A 24,021-nucleotide genomic window follows, 5' to 3' on the forward strand; every position below is an offset into this window, starting at 1 on the left:
TGGGCCCCAGTGATTCTCTTGTATCACACACTACCACACTCAGCCAACCTGTTTTCAAAACATGGAATAGTTTGGGTCCTACTACTAAGATGTTGCTCTCTCTTTTCTATTTTCATTTATTTTATGTGCATTGGTGTTTTGCCTGTACATTTGTTTATGTAAGGGTATTGGAGCCCCTGGAACTGGAGTTAAATGGGACCTGCCATGTGGTTGCTGGGAATGTGGTTGAACCAGGGTCCTCTGAAAGAGCAGCCAGTGCTCTTAACCAATGATTCATCTCTTCAGCCAGAGAGGTTGTGCTGTTAAGCCAAAATTTTCTCACATGCTTCCCCCAGCTAGACATTCACATTCTGGGACAAGTTACTCCAGACTCAATGCCTTGAAAAGAAGGGACTCCTTAAGACACTGATAATAGTGTATTTGTGTACTCAGTAAGCTTGGCTTCCAGACCAATCCTAATTTTACTGGAAGGGGTGGTGGGAAATATCCTTTTCGTGGACTCCTAAAAGGCCACCAGCTCAACGGAGTCTCTAGTCAGAGGTCTCCGTAAGTACCGGAGTCCAGTTCGATGATGTTCTGACTGACAGCTGGTAGCAGCTGGATGGTGGCTACTGTCCAGACCCAGCAACAGTTCTCACGTTGGCCCGCAGTGAGTAAGGAAGCATGATCCAGGTATCTCCTATTACGTCTCTGCCCCGGAGATGTTCATGTAACTTCCCAGGTTCCCCCCAAACATGGATAAATAAGATGCTTATCGGATTTTTTTTTTAAAGCAACCTGAATATTCAGCAACAGAGAAATGGAGTCAATCATTGCTGGTTCTCACAAGGCGGTTACACTGAGGTTACATCAGCTGATGTGTCAACACACAAAACTCCTTTTTATTCCTAGTAATGGGGAGCCCGGGGCCTGAACCAGCCATCTTCTGTATCCAGGCAAGGCTGGTTGGGACTAGAACACCAATCCAGCCACAAAACCTTGGACCTACAGTCTGCCCTGCCTCCAGAGTGTTCTGAGACCCTGGCCTAGCAGGATCATCAAAGAGACCAGCAAACAGTGGTCAGGGGAACCAGAGGAGTCAGGGACACAAGAACACAGCCACAAAATTATGAATTCATGGGGCATCTCAAAGATCATGGAGCCTGTAGGGGTCTGACCTAGGTTCTGCATATGTTAAGGCTTAGCAGGTTGGTGTTCTTTCGGGATTCCTAACAGTGCTAGCAGAGTCTGTCTCTGACTCTTTTTCCTGCATAAGGATCCTTCTACTGAGTTGCCTCATTCAGCCTTGATGTGATGGCATGTGCCTGGTCTCATTGTAGTTTGTTATGCTCTGTAAGGGGTAGGGCATGGGGGTTTTGGAGGAGAGGGGAGGTGGGAGGGAGACTACAGTTGGGATGTAATATATGAGAGAAGGGGGGAAAAGACAAAAAAAAAGTTTTTAAAGTTTTGAAGACAAAGCTGGAAACTGGTGGCACACACAAATCCTAGTGCTCATGACGCAGAAGCAGACAGCTCAGTTGGGTTTGAGGCCAGGCTGATCTACAGAGCCAGTTCCAGGACAGCTACACAAAGTGCTACATAAAGGAACCCTGTCTGGAAGAACAACAATAACAACCAAATAAAAATCATGAAAACACAAGTCATAAAATATTGGGGAGTGGACCCGGAAAATTTGGCATGTCTTTGGGAATCGTGGTACTGTGGTACTGTGGCAAAAGGACAAGGAAGAGCCTAAGACTGTGACATAACTTCATAAACTAGCTACCCAAGATACAGAGTGTGCTGGCTAGATTGTTTTTCAACTGGACACAAGCTAGAATCTCCTGGGAAGAGGAGCCCTTAACTGAGGGAATAATCTCCATCAGATCAGTTGGTGGACACGCATTTGCATGGGGCATTTTTTAAATGATTTTTTAAAATTTTTATGTGCATTGGTGTTTTGCCTATTTGTATATCTGGTTGAGGGTGTCGGGTCCCCTGGAACTGCAGTTACAGTTGTGACATGCCATATGTAGGAATTGTAACCAGTGCTCTTAACTACTGAACCATCTCTCCAGCCCTGGGGTGTTTTTGTTGCTTTGTTTTGTTGTTTCTTTTTTTTAATTAATGACTGATGGAGAGCTCAGCTGTGGGTGGTGTCTCCCTTGAGCAGATTGTCCTCTGTGGGAAAACAAAACAACAACCAAGTCTGAGCAAGCCAGTAAGCAAAAGGCTTCATGGTCTTGCCTTGAGTTCCAACCCTGAGTTCCACTCCTAGTAGACTGCTGTAAGCTGCAAGGTGAAATTAACCCTTTACTCCCTGCATTTCATTTGGTCTTGATGTTTATCACAGCATTAAAAGGCAAACAAATACAAAGGATAACAAGGAAATAGCATTTCAAGGACACTTCGGGGATTTTTCTGGTGCTGATACCGCTGTTTATCATAGATGCTACTGATCATTGTTCCCCGATAAACTGACATCTATAGGAATTAAGGGTGCATTGAAATGTCCACTCAACACGACCTCAGGTAGACGCCTCTATCTCTCTCTTTGATGTTTATCAGTCACTGAGGTCTCTGTCATCTATCTAGTCTTGTTCACAGGTAATAAAACACAACAATTAAGATCTTTAACATACAGCAAAACTATAGGAATCATATGAGAAAAATCAAGTGTATTGTGGTCAGAGAGTGCAAAGCTAGATGTGGGACTGGGTTGGGTATCACCTTGAGGATGCAATCGTAGCTATTTGTTCCTTCTCATAGCATGGCATCAAAGGTCCTCCTCCCTGGGGTACATTTTCTGTTGCAAATCGGTTTGATAGACTAGCATCTCTCTTTAGGACACGAACTTCTTTCCGGAAGCCCCCATTAGATTCCAGTGGCCAATACACTGGTCACTCTGAGCTACACAGGAGGCTGGGAAATTTGAATCCGCTATCTTCAGATTCTGTTGGCATAATGGCACTGTGCCCCAATCATCCTTGTATCATTCAAATGCTGGTTTCTGGTTGCAATCTGGACATTGCTTCGTAATGTTCATTCTAAGAATCTCCTGTCTCAATGCTGTGTAAACATTATCAACCATTGACTGGGCAGAAAGAGAGAATAGGGCTGGATTTCTCATCCCAAGCAGGAGAGGAGAAAGAGGGAGAGAGGATTCATCTCAAATGATGATGGAGAACACTTATGGTAGCATTATAAACTGAGGACCAGGTAGCCAACCATGTGGCATTCATAGACTAGAATATACAGGATTATTGAGACATAAGCTAGTTGGGGAACAAGCCAAAGCTATTAGCCTAGGCATTTATTTCTAATATTCAGTCTCAGTCATCATTTCATAAACTTGGGCACCGGTGGAAAAGCCCACAACTACAAGACTCTAAAGAAAGAGGCAGATGCTAACAATAACTAGGTATCGCTGAGAGCAGCAAAAATCTACAAGTCAAAGGACGACCCCCAAAACAATCGAACTATGTAGACATTAAGAAACACTCTCCAAAATCAAGACTATTCCTGAAACAGGAAGAAATAACTGGGAGTAATGTAAGACTCAGGCACAAGACAGGAAGAAGACCTTTTACTATAGATCTTACGTGTTCTAGTTTGAAAGTCACAAAAATATACTGTCTACAGAGAATATGAACATTTTAGACTAGAAATAGTCAGACTTCTGGACTCATTCCTGTAATCCCAGAACTCGTGAGGATTGCCCCAAATTGGAGACCAACCAGGACACAACCATTATCTTGCCCAGGCCCCAGTCTTATAAACAACTGAATTTAGAAAAATTCCTTGGGCTACAAACAAAAAACAAAACAACACCCCCCCCAAAAAAAAAAAAAAAACCATGAAACTACTGCGCTTTTTTGTAATCTATTGTCTTGGTGTTTGGTACTTTCATTGTTTTTATAAGACAGTGTATCACTATGTAGCCCAAGCTGCCCTTGACTTGAGGCAATCCTTCTGCCTCAGCTTCCCAAGAGCTGAGATTACAAGCATGCACCACCATGCATGGCTGTTTTGTAGTTCTGGTTCCTTCATTTAGTGTGTTTGGATACTCATTCGGGTTTTCATATATAAGCCAGTACTCAAAACCTGCAAACCATTCCTCTGGGAGTTAAAAAAATATGTTTTTAATTATTAAAAAGGCCAGTGAGGTAGCTCAGCGGATAAGCCTGGTGATCTAAGTTCAACTTCTGGAACCCACATAAAGGAGGACAGACAGAAGTGACTCCACAAAGCTGCCCTCTGCTCTCTACACACGCACTGTGGGATTTACATGTACAAACACGCACGCGCGTGTACACACACACACACACATTTTTATAAAAGTCTTTTAATTCCTCTGGGAATAGCTTTGGGGGATGGGATTGTTGTTATTGTTTGAAGACAGGGTCTCACTGTGTAGCCAGCTGGCCTAGAACTCAGAGATCCATCTGCTTCTTTCTGCCTTCCAAGTGCCCAGAATTCAAGGTATGGGCCACCACATCGTGGATATAGTTTTGTCTTCCCTTTCTTAGCATTTAAAAGATTAAGTCTTTTTTTTTTTTCTTGCAGCTCATGGTGTTTGCATGACTTTTTTTTTTTTAATTATTAAGTGAAGAGTAATTTGGCTTTCTTTTCCCTGTGACTAAAACTGGGTGCAGTGGCACATACTTTTAATATCCCCTGAAGGTAGAGGCAGGCAGATCTCTCTGAGTTTCAGGTCAGCCTGGTTTACACAGCAAATTCCAGGCCAGCTAAGGCTACATAGAGAGATTTTGTCTCAAAACAAACAAACACAAAACAACACAAAAATCCCATGAATAGGTTCTGGATTGTGTTGGGAGACAACACACAAATGTTTTCATTTAGGATAAACTGAATAGAGGCATCTCATTTGCAGTACATTTATCTACCCTTTCTTGAAGACGCACAGTTATTAAGCTAAAGGGCTCTATGCATTACGTCCATTCACGTGGCTGCTTGCCAACAAATTCCCTGATGATTAATAGTGGGTAAGTGCCGAGAGATGGCTTTTCTGCATTTACTATGTTCCTGTGTGTTCCTCTATTGCGCAGTCTTGGATGCTCGGATGTTGGATCCCGCTTTACGCTCCTCTGGCGTCCCTTATGCTTACAGGACTTTTCCTCGGAATGGATCACCTGATGTTGGATCAGCTGTGAACCGTGACTAAAGGCCTTCTCACATTCCTTGCATTTGAATGGCTTCTCACCCGTATGAATTCTGTCGTGTACTGTGAGATGCGAGACCCGCCTGAAGGCCTTACCGCAAACCTTACACTGGTACGGTTTCTCTCCGGTGTGAATTCTGTTATGTTGCTTAAGCTGTGAGCTCACTCGAAAGGTCTTGCCACATGCCTTACACTTGTACGGTTTCTCTCCCGTGTGAATTCTCTGGTGTCGGATTAGAGTGGACCCTTGATTAAAAGCCTTCCTGCACTCTTTACACTCAAAGAGTTTCTTGCCAGTGTGAACAGTCTGATGTTGAATCAATTGAGACCTATGGCTAAAGGTCTTCCCACACTCCTTACACACATAGGGCTTTTCCCCAGTATGAATTCTGTGATGTACTTTGAGATGTGAGATACGACTGAAAGCCTTGCCACACTCCTGACATTGATAGGGCTTCTCCCCAGTATGGATTCTCTGATGCTCAATGAGCTGGGAACTTCGACTGAAGGCTTTAGCACAGTCTTTACATGCATAAGGCTTCTCACCTGTATGAACTCTCTGGTGTTGTATGAAATTTGAACCAGAATTGAAGGCCTTCCCACACTCTTTACATTCATAAGGCTTCTTGCCCGAATGAATATTCTCATGCTGGCTTAGTCTTGAGCCATGTTTAAAAGCCTTCCCACACTCCCTACACTTGTAGGGCTTCTCATTTGTATGAATTCCTTGCTTAATAACAAACTGCTCTTGACAGAAGCCCCTTTTGCATTTTTTATATCTACAGGACTTTGTCTGGTAAAAAGTAAGAGACATGTGCTGGCTTAATGCGGGCATTGCTTTGTGACGGATGGACACTGGACCGGCATTTCTGGCTGGATTTCCTGGTTGTCTATCAAATAGGCCTTTGCCTTCCCAGTCATCTTGGAGTCTTGAGCTCTCAAGACTGCAGCTCGGAAGGCTTTCTGTTATCTGTGTCGAGTCATCATCAAACGTATGTTGACTGGAGGACCTTGTCTTGGTACCACATCCAGATTCCAATGCTGAAAAGGAAGAGAAGCAGAAAACAGCTATTTTTCTTTTTTCCAGAAAACGAAGCTACAGTGAACACTGGAAGGCACCCAGGAGGGTCACCAAGAAATGAGAGCCTCTGCTTGCCACTCTCCCTGTCACTGCTCAGCATTCTTGTCAGGGTTCCCAACATTTGTGGGTCACACACAAGTGTCCCATGGTGTCAGCTGGAAAGGTAGCAGTTCTATGTGTGACTCCTTGGGGGAAGATCTTTTTTCTCACTGTCTAGCCAAGCAATCTGTTGGAGAGCATGGGGAGTCATTTCTTTTTTTGTGGGCAACCAAGACATTGCTAAGATTACCTTTAGAAGCACATTAATGTTTACTAGACTCTAATTGCATTAATTAATGTTTACTAGACTCTACTTGCATTAATTAATTAATTAATTAATTAATGTTTACTAGACTCTAACTTGCATTATAGGCCCAGTGCCTACAATTACCATCATCTCCTAGTTCTTCTTTATTCACTGTGACTAATGACCTTTCTAATAAATCTTTGCCAGACTCTCTCTCTCTCTCTCTCTCTCTCTCTCTCTCTCTCTCTCTCTCTCTTAGAAAGTATATATACACACACACATATATTGGAAGATATATATATATATATATATATATATACACATATATTGAAATATGTATATATGTATATACACATATATGTGTGCATGTGTGTGCATATATTTTAACACCTATACCACTCTGGAAAATGGCTAAGCAATTTGAAATTAGACAAACAGAATGTAGGGGAGGCATCACTAGAAATGAAAAGTGGATGAAGACAGGGAATGTTATACTAGTTCTAAAACAGTGTAGCTCTGAGTTAACTCTGAACCATGCTTAGAAAAACACCAGTAAAGTCTGTATCAGTGATTCTCAACCTGTGAGTCGACACCTCTTTGGGATCGAATGGCCCTTTCACAGGAGACACCTAAGACCACAGGAAAACACAGATATTTAAATTATGATTCATAACAGCAAAAATACAGTTAGGAAGTAGCAAGAAAAATAATTTAGTGGTTGGGGGTCACATGAGGAAGTACGTTAAAGGGTCACAGCATAAGGAATGTTGAGAACCACTGTTCTATGAGAACAGAAATATAATCAAGAAAGACTTCTGTAAATGGCAGGCTTCCTGAGCTGGGGCTTCAGGGGTTGTGCAGAACAAGTTACAAAGATACGCCCTATCTTGATTGTGGTAACACAGGTGCACAAACTTGGCAATATCCATCAATATTGTAAATTATACTCTAGTAGAACTAGTCTACAAAAATCATAAGGATTCTTCCAGACACTCTGAAGATGGATCAGGTGATGGAATGTGAACAGAATCAAACAATGTGAATGATCTTAATATTGCTGAAGTGTATGCTTAAAATAACAGTTAACATGGTAACTTTGGTTATGTGTATTTAACCATAACTTTACAAAGAAGTGATAGAAGACAGGCGGTAGTGACACACACCTTTAGTCCTAGCACTCGGAGGCAGAGGCAGAGAAGACAGAGGTGGCAGAGGCGGCAGAGGCGGCAGAGGCGGCAGAGGCAGAGGCAGAGGCAGAGGCAGAGGCAGAGGCAGAGGCAGAGGCAGAGGCAGAGGCAGAGGCAGAGGCAGAGGCAGAGGCAGAGGCAGAGGCAGGAGGCAGAGAGGTTTCTGTGCGTTCAAGGCCAGCCTAGGCTACAGAGTGAGTTCCAGGACAGTCAGGGCTATGCAGAAACCCTGTGTCGGTGAGCAAAAAGGGAAAAGAAAGTGATGGAGGGGGTGTGTAGCTGGGTCCTTGTCCTGCCTCAGCACTTAAAAGCATGTTGGATTTTAAAAAAAAGTACACTGGCACATCTGTCTTTCAGGACTTGGCAACAGCACAGCAGAAATCCTTAGGTACATGGGAGTCACCAGTTTCTCCTGTGGTTTCCTATATCTGAAATGTAGTTAACCACCATGGCCATTGTCAACTCTGTTGAAGTCCCCCTTAGACTCTTCCAAGGCTTAAAGGGAATGGTGGAAAAAGATAACCTTGTGCCTGGTTTAGAGTGAAGTTTGCTGGGTGTGAGACCTTCTGCAGCAACATGTTTTGATCTTATTCAGATTCTAAGAAGAAAGTGCACGGGGACAGGCAAGATAGCTCTGTGCATAAATGTACCTGCCACAAAGTCATGACCAGGGTTCAATCCCAGGACCCACAAGAAGTCAGATGCACTGATCATATCTATAAACCCAGCAGTTCTACAATTAGATGAAAGTCAACAGAAGGAAGGAAGGGAGGGAGGGAGGGAGGGAACTGAGGGAGGGAGGGAGGGAGGGAGGGAGAAGGAAAAGAAGAGAAAAGAAAAAGAAAAGAAAAACACAAAGCAAAAAAAAAAAAATTACCTGTAAGCTCCTTGAATATCCTGGATTATGCAATGTGGCCAAAAATAAGAGAAACTCTACCTTAGGCGAGACATCCACTCCCAGATGTTATCCTTTGACCTTCACACAATTGCCTCAGCAAGCATGTACAGGCATTCACACAATACACATACACACATCCATGCACACATACACACGCAGTCTCACACACATGCATGCACACTCATACACATGCATGCACATGTGAACACTCATGCATGTGCACACATGTACTCACATATGCATACACACACATGTACCCATGCACACATACACACACATACGTACTCACACAAACACTAAATGAAAATATTTTTTTTAAAGGCTCCATGGTGTGTTCCATCCAGTTCTACCTGGCATGTGACTTCAGTCACAGTGGCTAGTGTAGGAAGCCGCTGTTAGCGGTGGTATCCAAGATGGCACGGACATCGTGTCTCCACTAGTAAACAATTAACTGCGCAGCTGCAAAGGCAGAAAGCCCGCCAAAGTCACTGGCCAATCCCGAGGCGTAATATTGGGTGATGAGTGAACAGCCAATCAGAAGTGAATACGTTACTCTAGGGTGTATTTAAGCTGGGCCTTTTCCTGTCTTCAGCCCTTCTGCATCTTTTCATGTCAGTGATACAGAGTAAAGCCTCGTTTGTAGTAACTACCCGAATACTGTCTCTCGTGTCCTTTTTCGTGGGCGAAGGGGACTCGAGAGGCGCGCGCAACAGGCTAGCTAAACTACAATCACAGCAACTGACCTCACTGAGTAAAAAGGCTCACTCATAGTCTGATGCGAGGAACCATGGGTGAAAGCAAAGACTGCTTCTGAGTACGTTCATAAAGTTCATGAAGCAGGTGACCCCAGAGGGCTGCATAGACACAGCGGCACCCGCACCCCACTCACTGTATTTGAGAATGCACTGGGCTAAGGCAACAGAAGTATAAGATGTTCCCAGAGTGGAAAGTAAGGAATGCTATCAAAAAGGCATCAGATTCTATGAGGAAGACACTGGCTGCTTTCACCTCAAGTATGTATTGCCACAAACATAATCATAATCCCCGTGACACTGAAGAACAAAGCAAGATGAAAAGGTCACAGAGTAAAGTCCCCTCTCCCCGGTCCCCAACATCAGTTAATTGTTCAAGGGAAAGTGAAAGGTGTCTACTGCAGTCTAACCACCTGGCGAGACAGAATCCAAATATTAGGATGCCCACTTACACACTGACCCACTCAAAAGCTAGGGCAGCCGGCTATCATCTTATGAAGGAAGGAGGGAAGTAAGAGTATGGCTGGCCAGGAATATGCAATTACTAGCTTGACGGACAGAAGGAGACTTTGAGAACAGCCATCTACGCCTGCAGGGACATAGCTTCCGGAACTCCGGTGATCCCATACTGCCTGTTCTATTCTGGCCGCGTGGGAAAGATACTTTGGCTACTTGTAAAGAAATGTCTTTAGACCTGGGGGTGCAGGGATATGGCGCACACCTTTAATCCCAGCAGTCGGGAGACAGGGGCAGGTGAGTCTCTGAGTTTGAGGCCAGTCTGGTCTACAGAGTGAGTTCCAAGACAAGCAGGGCTACAAAGAGAAACCCTGTCACAACCACACCCACCCACACACATACACACATACATAAAAAAGCCTTAAAAAGCACTCCTTTCTCCAAATTGCTGTTTTCTCTACTGTATCCACTTTGAATAACTGAGTTTTGTGGGTTCATTCCACTTCTCTATTTGTCCAAGTAAGGCCATCCCTAATTCTATACCATATAAAACCATCCAAAGAGTGCTATACTGGGGATTTCTAATTCTGCTTAGCCATAAAGGTGCAAAGTGGCAACACTCTGAGGTGAGGTGTTCTGAGTCTCTGGCTCCTGACAAGGTCTGGCACTCACCTGAACACAGCCCTCCCACTGAAACCCTTTGCTCTATGCATGGCTCTTTTCCTTGCTCTAGGATGGCTATCACATCAGGTTTGGATATGGCAAGACCTGGAGAAGAGGAGAAAGAAAAAACACCATGTGGTCATACTGAGAGACCTTGGAATTCAGATCCAGGGCCCTGTCACTGAGTAGGGAGAGAATTGCAGAATGGGTCAAACAAACAAACAAACAAAAACAACAAACAACAACAACAAAAAAATGTTGGCCTAAGAGTAGCAGAAAACACGACTTCAAACAATTGGCCGCCTTTTGCTAGCTTGAAAGTGACCAGTCACAAAACTGAAAGGCACCCAGTGACTGACTGACCAGGAAGGGGCATGCCAAAGGTACCCAATAACTGACCAGGAAGGGGCATGCCAAAGGTACCCAATAACTGACCAGGAAGGGGCATGCCTAAGGTACCCAATAACTGACCAGGAAGGGGCATGCCTAAGGTACCCAATAACTGACCAGGAAGGGGCATGCCTAAGGTACCCAATAACTGACCAGGAAGGGGCATGCCTAAGGTACCCAATAACTGACCAGGAAGGGGCATGCCAAAGGTACCCAATAACTGACCAGGAAGGGGCATGCCTAAGGTACCCAATAACTGACCAGGAAGGGGCATGCCTAAGGTACCCAATAACTGACCAGGAAGGGGCATGCCAAAGGTACCCAATAACTGACCAGGAAAGGGCATGCCTAAGGTACCCAATAACTGACCAGGAAGGGGCATGCCTAAGGTACCCAATAACTGACCAGGAAGGGGCATGCCAAAGGTACCCAATAACTGACCAGGAAGGGGCATGCCTAAGGTACCCAATAACTGACCAGGAAGGGGCATGCCAAAGGTACCCAATAACTGACCAGGAAAGGGCATGCCTAAGGTACCCAATAACTGACCAGGAAGGGGCATGCCAAAGGTACCCAATAACTGACCAGGAAGGGGCATGCCTAAGGTACCCAATAACTGACCAGGAAGGGGCATGCCTAAGGTACCCAATAACTGACCAGGAAGGGGCATGCCTAAGGTACCCAATAACTGACCAGGAAGGGGCATTCCCCAGGTAAGATCCACACTAACAAACCAGACCACTTTACCCAGTGAGACCAGATGGCTGTAGTTTTCCAACATCACCTCTCTGTACAGATCCCTCTGAACAGGCTCCAGGCACTTCCACTCTTCTTGGGAGAAAGTTATAGCCACATCCTCGAACAGTTCTGAACCCTGAAACCAGAAGTATGAATGACGTGTGAACATTTCACTCAAGGGTGCGTCTCACGGTGGGATGAGAGGAGCTGGAGATCTGTGGGAAGGGGTTGTTCTAGCACACAACAGCTGGGGCTGTCAAGAAGAAAGTGAGCACGGGGAAGACACAGTGTTAAAATGTCTTCATGTAGTCCACCCTGCTGCAGACAAACACTTCTGTATATAGGTCTGGGATGTAAATTCAAAGGTTAGATGAAGTTTTTCCTCACTGTAACAAACATTAGAAGGCATAAATTCTCAATTCAGGAAAGAAGTTTCTAATTTATGGAATTCATTTCTAATTTATGGAATAACAGATATTTGATGAACTATTCTCTAAATTATAGTGGGTTAGGATTAAATATTTCTACAACACTAAAGATTTTAAGAAAATATTTTTTTAGAAAAACATTTTATAGCCACCATGGTACCATGTGTCTATAATACCAGCAATCCAGAAGCCAAGACAGATGGATCCCTGTGAGTCTGAGGCCAAACTGGTCTACAAACTGAGTTTCAAGCCAGCTACGGCTATGTTGTAAGACCCTATCTCAAAGACAAGGTTGTGCATCTTAGGAGAAGGAACTAAGTCTAGAGCTTGTACCGAGCTCACTTCACCATTACTCAGAACATAGCACAAGCGTTGTGCTTTTATGGACTGTACAATTTACTAAGTGAGAATGACTAAAACATTCTCATATTTTGGACCAAAGCAGAGATCCAATCGCTAAAGCACGTCCAAGCTGCGAGAATTCACTCACCAACCCACCAGCCTGAGAACCTCACCTGCTATTCCTAGAATCCCCAGCTCTGTGTTTCTCTCGTGCTAAAACTGAAGAAGCGAGTGGGAAAAGACTCAAACGCTTAGTGTGATGGTTTGAAAGAAAATGGCCCTTATAGGCCCATAGGGAGTGGTACTGTTAGGAGGTGTGGCCTGGGGTGGGCGTGGCTTTGTTGAAGATGTGTGACTTAGGGGTGGGCTTCTAGGTCTCAGAACTGGCTCAAGCCAGTTCACTTCCTGTGGATCAAGATATAGAACCCGCAGGTCTTTCTCCAGCACCATGTCTGCCTGACACTGCCATGCTTCCCTCCATGACGATAATGAACTAAACTTTAATGAACTGAAATAATGAACTGAAACTTTAAGCCAGCCCCCATTAAATGCCGTCCTTTATAAGCATTGTCGTGGTCATGATGTCTCTTCACAGTAATAAAACCCTAACTAAGACACTTGGTATAACCTCAAGTCAGATCTTAATCCTGGTGTCTAATCTTGGGATTCCCAGCTAGGACTCCATTACACCCAAACATCAATCTCTTCCACGGCAGGGCCATGAACCAAGGGCTGACATGGTGAACAACACCACCTCCCCGTTCTCCTGCGTGATCACTCTCTCCTTTCAAATTTTAGTTCCTTCAAAGATGTTCCCACTTCATGTGGGGAATTGAAGGTCTGCTAGGAAAATCTGTCTACAGAATTAACAAATCACATTTGCCAGAGAAAATGAAACAAGAAAGGGCCTGGCTAACCAAGTCTTTTGCACTGCAAATAGATCTCAGGGGACCAGATTAACTCATGGAATCCAGGTGGGGAGTTTCAGGATAATAAATATTTACATGATTTTAAAACTCACAAGCACCATGACTTTCAGGAGTTCAAGAGCTGATGGATCATCCTCCAGGTTTCTCTCTTGGGGAAGGACAGAGTTCTTAGATATCAGAGCTGAGGAGGTTCTAAGCTCGCCTCAAAGCCCCCTGAATGTCCCCACCTGTTTCTCTCTGCCCATTACTTATAGGGAACTAGATTAAACTGTCATCCATCATCAGCAGGACAATGTAGCTGCTATAGAAGAGGTATAGAATGAGTGGTCCTTCCTCTCCCACTTCCCTGAAATACTGCAGGTGGTGCAAAGCTCAGACAGAGATCCTCAGACCTGTTGCAGTGATGGAGACTCGCACGGGACTCTAAAGACAAGGAAAGCTCTCCTCACCCAGAGAGTAAGGAGAACTTACATAATGTGCATAACCCCAGACCCCACAGGACTCCCAGCATCCACAGGACTCAGCCCTTTCATTCTCCCATGCATCACATGGAAGCCCTCTCAAGTCAACCCGGCTGTTTCTCCAACTTCCAAAGTCACAAAGAACTCCACAATCCAAACTCGACCTAAGTGGAGAAATAGGGTGAAGCTTCAGGGGCCAAGCGCACAATTAGATGAAACAGACACAGTAGTGTGCAAAGCCATAGACACAATCATATCTGCTGAAGAAAAACAAACCCACAAAATCAGTAATTCCACAAGTAGTTAAGTGTAGAATCATTTTTGGCATAGCCATAATAATAGGATATGACAGCCAATGATCAAATTTGATTTCAAGGGGCAAGCGACGGCTCTGTGGTTACTCTTGCAGAGTACTTGGGTTCAGTTCCCAGCACCCACCACTGGCAGTTCACAACTGCCTGTAACTTCAGTTCCAGAAGATATCATACCCTCTTCTAGACTCTTCAAGCAACTGCACTCACATGTACCAACACAAACATGCATGAGTGCATGCACACCCCCTGACCCCCACACAATTTTAAAAAGCAAATTTAAAAGAATATGATGTTGAGGGTTGGGCATAAGGACACACAGCACTTTAATCTCAGCACTCAGGAGGAAGAGGTAAGTGTATCTCCGTGAGTTCAAGGCCAGCCTGACCTACAAAGTGAGTTCCAGGACAGCCAAGGCTACACAGAGAGACCCTGTCTCAAACAAACAAACAAAAAGAGCAGTTATCAAGGAAATGTGTTCATGACTAGCACAACTACATCCTTTGTACAACTATAAGAACATTCAGCAAAAAGAAATCAAACTACTAAGATACTGATACGTGAGTTCAAATCGTAATAAAACAAAGTAACGGAACAGAAAAACATCCTAGGTGGCCAATGAAATGGCTAGGTAAAGCGTAAAGGCACTTGCTGTGAACTGTGACCAGCTGAGTTTGATTCGCAGAACCCACATGGTGGAAGGAGAGAAGCGACTCCTACAAGCTGTCCTCTGACTTCCACTACAGTGTTCATGGCATTCAAGCCCTGGCCCCAAATGAGTAACACAACAAAAACAAAAATATCCAAGGTTTTTGTAGCGTTCTCATTTAACTACTTCTTGAATTTGTTAAACAGATGCTACTTTGTAAAGGATCATAAAGGAATACCTGTCACGTTACAAATATTTCTGATTTGTAAGTGAAATAATTATAAAAAGTACTAAGCATGATGTAATAGGAAGCGCTCCCTATTATAAGGAACAACATCCGATTGCACAGTCTGTGATTCACTCAACAGTTGGACAGTGAACCTAAGCCAAGATCACTTAGATGTTCCTGAGTGTTACATCTAAGCTTGTAGTGCTATGGTTCTAAATGCTGTGAGGCTCATGGAAAAAAAAATAATATATATATATATATATATATATATTATATAATATATATATATATTATATATATAATATATTATATATTTATATATTTTATTTATATATATTTTTATATATATAAATATATATATTTATTTATATATATTTTATTTATATATATTTATATATAATATTTTATATATATATATAAAATAAAAGAAGATCTCCCTTTAGAAGACTATACTCACACTTGGGTATGTTATTCTTTCCTAAGCGCCAATTAACCCCAATGCTTAAAACTGTTAAAAATGTAGGGGCCAGAGAGATGGCTCATCGGCTAAGAGAACTTGCTGCCCTTGCGGAGGACCCAGATTGGAGGCTCAGAACATACGTGGTGACTACCAACCTTCTGTTATACCAGTTCCAGAAGATCCAACACTCTCTTCTGGCCTCTATGGACGATGCATGCAAAGCACCCACATACACACAAATAATTTTTTTTTTTTTTTACTGTTTTAAATGTATCTTAATCAACTCCAGTTGTTTTAATATGTAATACACATAATAAAACAAGACTTCGTCTCAGAATAAAGGCTAACACAGTACTGAATGCAAAACATCCCTAATTTCAGAAGGTGGAGAACCCTTCCCAAGTCGCCCTAAATCTACAAGGTTGGCTGAGAAACTGAACACTGGATTGGGGTACCAACAGAGCTCAAGACCGCGAGGGACAATGGGAAATGTAGTCCAGGACCGGTAAGTCTATGAAAAACGGCGGGGCCAAGCATCACAATTAGTCTGAAGGCTGAGACTTGGTCCGTGGTGCCTGCTCCCATACTCACCATGGAGCTTCCGGATAGTTCCAGATCCTTCAACTGTTTCCTCCTTGGTCCGGTTGCCTGCTGCCCGCAGCAGGATTCCCACCTGAATATCAGTGGACTCTGCCCTCCGACGGAAAATGGCGCAAGCGTAGAAACGCCGCTAGTGCTGCTAACATCGCAGTCCTTTCTGGGAAATGTAGTCTCGAGGCAAGTAGACCCCTCCCCACCCCGCATCACAGCAGAAGTCCTGATTTGTGTGAAGGGAGCACCTTGTGCTAAGAGGTTCGAATCCTGTAGTCTTCTTTTGAAAGTCAGAAGACGATTCCCTTTCTGGCTATGAGTGCGTGGCCATGGTGTGTATGCAGTAACTCCTGAGAACATGTGTGGTGTTTGATTTTAATCCTCGAGTAGTCAAGTATGGGACTGGGATCGGTTAACCGTGATGCACACTTGTGAAAATGTGAATGAAAAGTTTTGCATTTATTGAAGATCTACAGCTAACATTTCACTTAATATGGGGAAAACACAAAACAAACAAAAAACCACGATAGCATTAACTTAAGATCGAAGCAAGGTAATTTGTAGATCAAAAAGTAAATAAAAGACTCTTTTTGCAGATATTAGTAGCCAAATAGAAAATCTTGAGAAATCTGGACTGGAAAGATGGCTGAGTGGATAAGAGCTCTTGTTGCTTGTACAGAGAACTGGAGTTTGACTGGAACCACCACAGTGGGTGAATTATAACTTCCTGCAATTCCATCTTCAAGAAGCCCGATGCCCCCTTATGATCTCCTTGGGCACCTGTGTACATGTGCATATACAGACATACACATATGACCACGTGAAATGTGAAATTTCAAAATACTGTCTGTAGGTTCCACCCAGTGGCACAAACCTGTAACTTAAGCACCTGGAAGGCAGAAGCAGAAAGGTTACACAGGAAAATGGGCAAGGCCTTACCTCAAAAGAACAAGGGTTGGAGATACAGCTCAATGGCAAAAGAGACTCTCTAACTTGTGAAACAACCTTGATCTGCCCCAGCACCCAAAACAACCAATCACCAACCATATGCATGATGCACACACATATAATCAGGCAAAATACTCAGACAAATAAATCTAAAAAATTTTTTAGATGTTTCTAGTGTTTTGAATACCAATAACCTTCATAGGCCAGTATATTTGAATGCTTGGTCATCAAGGGGTGGCACTGCTTAACAGGGACTGGATGGTCTGGCCTCTTTGGAGGAGGTGTGTCACTATAGGTGGGCTTTGGGATTTCAAAAGGTCAAGCTAGGCCCAGTGTCTCTCTTTCTTCCTGCTGCCTGCAAATCCAAATTTAGAACGTTCCTCCAGCACTATGTCTGCATGCCACCATGTTCTCTCTCCTGATAACATTGGACTTAACCTCTGAACCTGTAAGCCAGCCCCAAATAAATGCCTTCCTTTTTAAGAGTTGCCATGGACATGACGTCTCTTCACAGCAAATAAAACACTGACTAAGCCGGGTGGTGGTGGCGCACACCTGTAATCCCAGCACTTGGGAGGCAGAAGCAGGTGGATTTCTGAGTTCGAGGCCAGCCTGGTCTACAGAGTGAGTTCCAGGACAGCCCAGGCTACACAGAGAAACCCTGTCTCAAAAAACAAAAACAAACAAACAAACAAACAAAAAACACTGTCTAGAAGGAAAATCCAACACAAGGAGGCTAACTATACCAAAAAAAATTAATTTCACACCATTAAAACCAATAGAAGAGAAACACTCACAAACATACCACTCAACCACCAACAACATCAAAATAACAGGAACTAACAATCATTGGTTATTAATATCTCTCTATATCAATGGACTCAATTCCCCAGTAAAAAAGACAGAGGCTAACAGAGTGGATGTGTAAACAGAATCCATCATTCTGCTGTATACAAGAAACGTATCTCAGCAAAAAAAGATAGTCATTATCTATCTCAGTATAAACGGCTGGAAAAAGGTTTTCCAAGCAAATGGGCCCAATATACAAGATGGAGCGGCCATTCTAATAACTAATATACTTTCAACCAAAAGTAATCAAAAGAGACAGTGAAAGATACTTCATACTCATCAAAGGAAAAATCCACTTAGAGCACTGTCTTAGAGATTTACTGCTGTGAACAGACACCATGACCAAGGCAAGGCTTATTAGGACAACATTTACTTGTGGCTGGCTTACAGGTTCAGCAAGGCGGGAGAGCACTGCAGCATCCAGGCAGACATATGTTGCATGTGGTTTTAAAAACAAGGTACCACCTTTGCCGGGGAGCTGCTGCCCGTGTTGGCTTGGCTCCAGGATCGGCTGCTACCAGCCCCAACCCCGCCTCTCTCTCTGCCCACCTATGCTCTGGGAGAGGTCACATTACTTGCCCACTCCTGAGACCTTAGAATCCAAGAATACAGGGCACACAAACAGCTTTATTATTTTAGAACTTGCCAGCTAGCACAATTGCTGGACTCAGATATCTCCTGCCTGGAAAGACTTGCCCTTATCAATAATTATCTCCGTTTCTCCTCCTGCCCTAAACTTAGTGGCTTGTATCAGCTAGCCCCTGCCAATCTCCTTGGCCATCCATTCAAAGGGGAGGCCGCACACCCTGGCTGCCCCAAGGCCTTACATGATCTCAGCATCCATTTCCTCCAAGGCATGGCAGAAAAGTCCTTCTCTCTTTTCTTGCATCTGCCTTTTTTTCCTCCTGGGACTCAGAAGTCCCACATGTACCTTCTACCAAGCAGTTGGCTCTCAGCCTTCTTTATTGATAAATCAAGAACCAATTATGAAACTAGACCTTAGCAACAGAACTTCCCCTTACAAGCATGGTACAGGAGGAGCTGAGAGTTTTACATCTTCATCTGAAGGCTGCTAGGAGAAGACTGGCTTCCAAGAAGCTAGGATGAGGGTTTTAAAGTCCAAACCCACAGTGACACACCTACTCCAACAAGGCCACACCTACTCTAGCAAGGACACAGCTACTCCAACAAGGCCACATCTCCAAATAGTGCTGCTCCCTGAACTAGCCATACTCAAACAACCACAAGGACATATCAATTCTGAACATCTATGCCCCAAATGCAAGGGCACCTGCACTCGTAAAAGAAACACTACCAAAACTTAAATCACACACTAAACATTGCACATTAGTGATAGGAAACTTCAACATCCTACTCTCACCAATAGACAGGTCATTAAGATAGAAACTAAACAGAAATAACAAAACTAACAGAAGTTATGATTCAAATGGACCTAAAGGATATCTATAGAATGTTTCAAAAAAGAATATAACTTCTTTTCAGCATCTCACAGAACCGTCTCCACAACTAACCATATAATCAGTCACAAAGCAAGTCTCGACACATACAAGAAAATTGAAATAACCCCATGAATCTTATCAGATCACCATGGATGAAGGCTGGACTTCAACAGCAACTGAAACAAGAGAATGCCTACATACTCGTGGAAACGTAATAATTCTCTATTTAACGATCAGCAGGTCCGAGAAGAAAGAATTAAAGACTTTATAGAATTTAATGAAAATGAAGGCACAACAAACCCAAACTTATGGGACACTATGAAAGCAGTGCTAAGAGGAAAACTCATAGCTCTGAGTGTCCTCATAAAGAAACTGAAGAGTTCTCATAATAATGAATTAAAAGTAAATCTGAAAGTTCTAGAAAAAAAAGAAAAAACAAGCAAACACACACAGGAGGATAGGAGGGCAGGAAATCAGAACTGAGATCAATCAGAAGCAAAGAGAATACAAAGAATCAACAAACCAAGAGCTGGTGCTTTGAGAAAATCATCAAGATAGACAAACCCTTAGCCAGACTAACCAAAAAGTAGAGAGACAGTATCCAAATTAACAATATCAGAAATGAAAAGGGGGACATAATGGACACTGAGGAAACTAAAAGAATCATCAAAAGCCTGTACGTCACAAAATTTAAAAGTCTAAATGAAATGGATTATTTTCTAGATGGACACCAATTACTACCAAATCAAGATCAGATAAACTATTTGAATAGTCATATAACCATTAAGTAAATCAAAACAGTCAGTAAAGGTCTCCCAACCAAAAAAGCCAAGGGCCAAACAGTTTTAGTGCAGAATCCTACCAGACTTTCAAAGAGGAGGTAATGCCAATACTCCTCAAACTATTCTACAAAGTATGAACAGAAAGAACACCGCCAAACTCATTCTATGAGGCCACAGTCACAGTGATACCTAAAGCACACAAAGACTCAACAAAGAAACAGAATTTCAGACCTATTTCTCTAATTAACATTGATACAAAAATACTCAATAAAATACTCACAAACAGAATCCAAGAATACATCAAAGACATCATCCACCATGATCAAAGGCTTCATCCTAGGGATGCAGGAATGGTTCAACATATGAAATCCATTAAAATAATCCACCATATAAACAAACTGAATGGAAAAAAAAAACATGATCACCTCACTAGGTACAGAAAAAGCATTTGAGAAAATTCAACACCCCTTCAAAGTCTTTTTTTTCTCTGTGTAGCCCTGGCTGTCCTGGAACTCACTCTGTAGACCAGGCTGGCCTCAAACTCAGAAATCCGCCTGCCTCTGCCTCCCAAGTGCTGGGATTAAAGGCATGTGGCCACCACTGCCCGGCAAGGGCATCAAATCACATTATGAATGGCTATAAGCCACCATGTGGTTGCTGGGAATTGAACTCAGGACCTTTGGAAGAACAGCCAGAGCTTTTAACCACTAAGCCATTTCTTCAGCCCTTCAAAGTCTTGAAGACTGCAGGGATATAAGGCCCATACCTAAACATAGTAAAGGCAATATATAGCAAGCCAATAGCCAACATCAAATTAAATGGAGGGAAATTTAAAGCATTTCCACTAAAATCTGGGACATGACAAGGCTGTCTACTTCATACTTCCCCATATCTCTTCAATATAGTGTTTGAAGTTCTAGCAATAAGACAACTAGAGGAGATCAAGGGGATGCATTCATAAAGGAAAAAGTCAAAGTATCACTATTCACAGATGATATGATAGTATATGTGAGTGACCCCAAAAATTCTACCATACAACTCCTACAGCTGATAAATAGCTTCAGCAAAGTGACGAGATACAAAATTGACTAAAAGCAATCAGTAGCCTTCCTCTACACAAGCAATAAACAGGCTGAGAAAGAAGCTAGGGAAACAACACCCTTCACAATAACCACAAATAACATAACATACCTTGGTGTAACTTTGACCAAGCAAGTAAAAGACCTGTATGACAAGAACTTCAAGTCTCTGAAGAAAGATACTGAGGAAGATATCAGAAGATGGAAAGATCTCCTTGCTCGTGGATGGGTAGAATTAACATAGTGAAAATGGCCATCTTACCAAAAGCAATCTACAGATACAACATCAAAATTCCAACACAATTCTTCACAGATCTTGAAAGAACAATTCTCAACTGCATATGGAAAAACAAAAATACAGGATAGCTAGAATGATCTTGAACAATAAAAGATCTTCTGGAGGTATCACTATCCCTAACTTCAAGCTGGACTACAGAGCAATTATAATAAAAACTGCTTAGTATTAATTAGTATAGAAACAGACAGGTAGATCAATGGAATCAAACCGAAGACCCAGAAATAAACCCACACACCTACAGATGCTCGATCTTTGACAAAGAAGCCAAAATCATACACTGGAAAAGAGAAAGCATCTTCAACAAATGTTGCTAGTCAACTGGTTGTCAGCATGTAGAAGAATCCAAATAGATGCATATCTATCACCCTGCACAAAACTCAAGCCCAAGTGGATCGAAGACCTCAACATAAAACCAGACACACTTAATCTAAGAGAACAGAAAGTGGGGGATAGCCTTGAGCTTGTTGGTACAAGAGACAACTTCCTAACAGAACATCAGTGACTTAGGCACTAAGGTCATAAATTAATTAATGGGACCTCATGAAACTGAAAAGCTTCTGTAAGTCAAGGGACACCATCATTAGGACAGAACAACACCCTACAGATTGGGAACTCATTACAGGGATATTACAGGATATTACAGGGGTAGTATACAAAATATACAAAGAACTCAAGAAGTTAGACATCAACAATCCAAATAACTCAATTAAAAATGAGGTCCATAGCTAAACATAAATGTTTAACATCCTTAGTCATCAGGGAAATGCAGATCAAAACAACTCTGAGATTCCACCTCACACCCATCATGGCTAAGATCAAAAACTCAAAGGACAGCACATACTGGTGAGGGTGTGGAGCAAGGGGAACACTCTTCCACAGGTGGTGGGAATGCAGACTTGTACAACCACTCTGGAAGTCAATTTGGTGGTTTCTCAGAAGATTGGGAATAGTTTTACCTCAAGACCCAGCTATACAACTCCTAGGCATGTACCCAAAAGATATTCCACCTCCCACAAGGACACTTGCTCAACTATGTTCATAGAATCTTTATTTGTAATAGCCCGAAACTGAAAACAACCTAGATTTCTCTCAACTGAAGAATGGATACAGAAAATGTGGTATATCTTCACAATGGAATACTACTCAGCTATTAAAAACAAGGGCATCATGAATTTCACAGGCGAATCGATGGAACTAGAAAATATCATCTTGAGTGAGGTAACCCAGATCCAAAAGGACATGCATGGTAAGTAATCACTTATAAGTGGGTATTATCTATAAAGTACAGGATAACCAGATATAATCAACAGAACCAACGAACCCAAATAACAAGGAGGGCCCAAGGGAGGATGGTTGGATTTTTCTCAGAAGAGAAACAAAATAGGTATCAGAGGTTGATGGAAGGAGGTAACTAGGTAGAAGAGGGGATGGGGTGGGGAGGAGAGAGATTATATGTAGGGAGAGCAAGGGACAGAGAAGGGAGATCCGCTGGGGGTGGGGCAATCTCTAGGACATGCCAGAGGCCTGGGATGAAGAGAGGCCCCAGAGGGCCTAATGAAGAAACTCTAGCTGAGATTCCTAACAGTGGGGGATATGGATCCTAAAGTGGCCACTTCCTGTAGTCAGGCAGGACTCTCAGTGGAAAGATAAGGATAGCAACCCACCCCCAAAGCCTTCGGCCCAAAATGTGTCCTGCTCACAAGATGTGCAGAGACAAGGATGGAGCAGAAGTGGAGGGAATGGCCAACCAATGACCAATCTAAGTTGAGACCCATTCCATGGGCAAGAACCAATCTCTAGTACGATTAAGATACCTATTATGTTTGCAGACAGGGACCTAGCATGACTATACTCAGAGAGGCTCCATCGAGCAGCCAAACGAAAAAGACGCAGAGACTCACACCCAAACATTAGACGGAGCTCTTCGAATCTTAATGAAGAGTTAGGAGAAAGATTGAGGGACCCGAAAGGGACATGGACTCCAAAGGAAGACAACAGAGTCACCTAACCTGGACCCTTGGGGCCTACCAGAGACTGAATCACCAACCAAAGACAGAGCTCGGGCTGGACCTAGACCCTTGCTCATATGTAGATGAGAGGCTTGGTCTTCATGTGGGGGCCCCCCAACAATTTGAGCAGGGGTTGTCCCTGAGCCTGCTGCTTGCCTGCCTGTGGACCCTGCCCCTAAATGGACAGCCTTATCTGGCCTCAGTGGGAGAGAATGTGCCTAGTCCAGCAGTGACTTGTTGGGGTCGGGGTTCGGTGGAGTTCATACCCAGAGAAGTGGTTTCTCCTTCTCCAAAAGGGGGAAGGTGACATGGGGGGAGGACTTGCGTGAGGGGGTACTGGGAGGAGAGGAAGGGCTGATATTGGGTTGGTAAGAATAAATACATTTAATTTAAAAAGAATACTATACAAAAAATATTTAACCTCCTCTTTTTTTTTTTCTAGCAGTATTTTTTTTTCATGGCTGACTTAACCTAGGGCTTCAAGCATGCTAGCTAGGCAGGGGCTCTGCCATTGGGTTACAGCCTAGCCCACTCCCTCCCCAGTCTACGTTGGTTCCCTAAGGATGAAGAATTTGGTCAGGTGG

The 24,021-nt window shown here is 43.1% G+C and overlaps 1 protein-coding gene across 1 annotated transcript; it reads right to left on the bottom strand.

Moving 5' to 3' along the window:
* Positions 1–3,561: 3,561 nt before the first annotated feature.
* Znf582 (zinc finger protein 582) lies at positions 3,562–16,189 on the bottom strand. The gene is made up of 4 exons (XM_076927584.1): positions 16,013–16,189; positions 11,622–11,748; positions 10,494–10,589; positions 3,562–6,202 (listed from the first exon to the last, which is right to left on the bottom strand). Exons 1-4 carry the CDS (start codon positions 16,013–16,015, stop codon positions 4,932–4,934), a joined length of 1,497 nt encoding a protein of 498 aa, XP_076783699.1. The 5' UTR covers positions 16,016–16,189; the 3' UTR covers positions 3,562–4,931.
* Positions 16,190–24,021: the final 7,832 nt, after the last annotated feature.

The sequence above is a fragment of the Arvicanthis niloticus genome, chromosome 30 (assembly GCF_011762505.2).
Source record: "Arvicanthis niloticus isolate mArvNil1 chromosome 30, mArvNil1.pat.X, whole genome shotgun sequence".
NCBI classification, from domain to species: Eukaryota; Metazoa; Chordata; class Mammalia; order Rodentia; family Muridae; genus Arvicanthis; species Arvicanthis niloticus.

Bases quoted from the DNA above. Each gene is read 5' to 3' on its own strand.
- Znf582 (XM_076927584.1), bottom strand. The intron at 10,590-11,621 runs GTAAAGTGGTCT...CCTCTTCTCCAG, and splicing joins CAGCCATCTGGTCTCACTGG to GTCTTGCCATATCCAAACCT. The intron at 6,203-10,493 runs GTGAGTGCCAGA...CTTCCTTTTCAG, and splicing joins AGTGGGAGGGCTGTGTTCAG to CATTGGAATCTGGATGTGGT.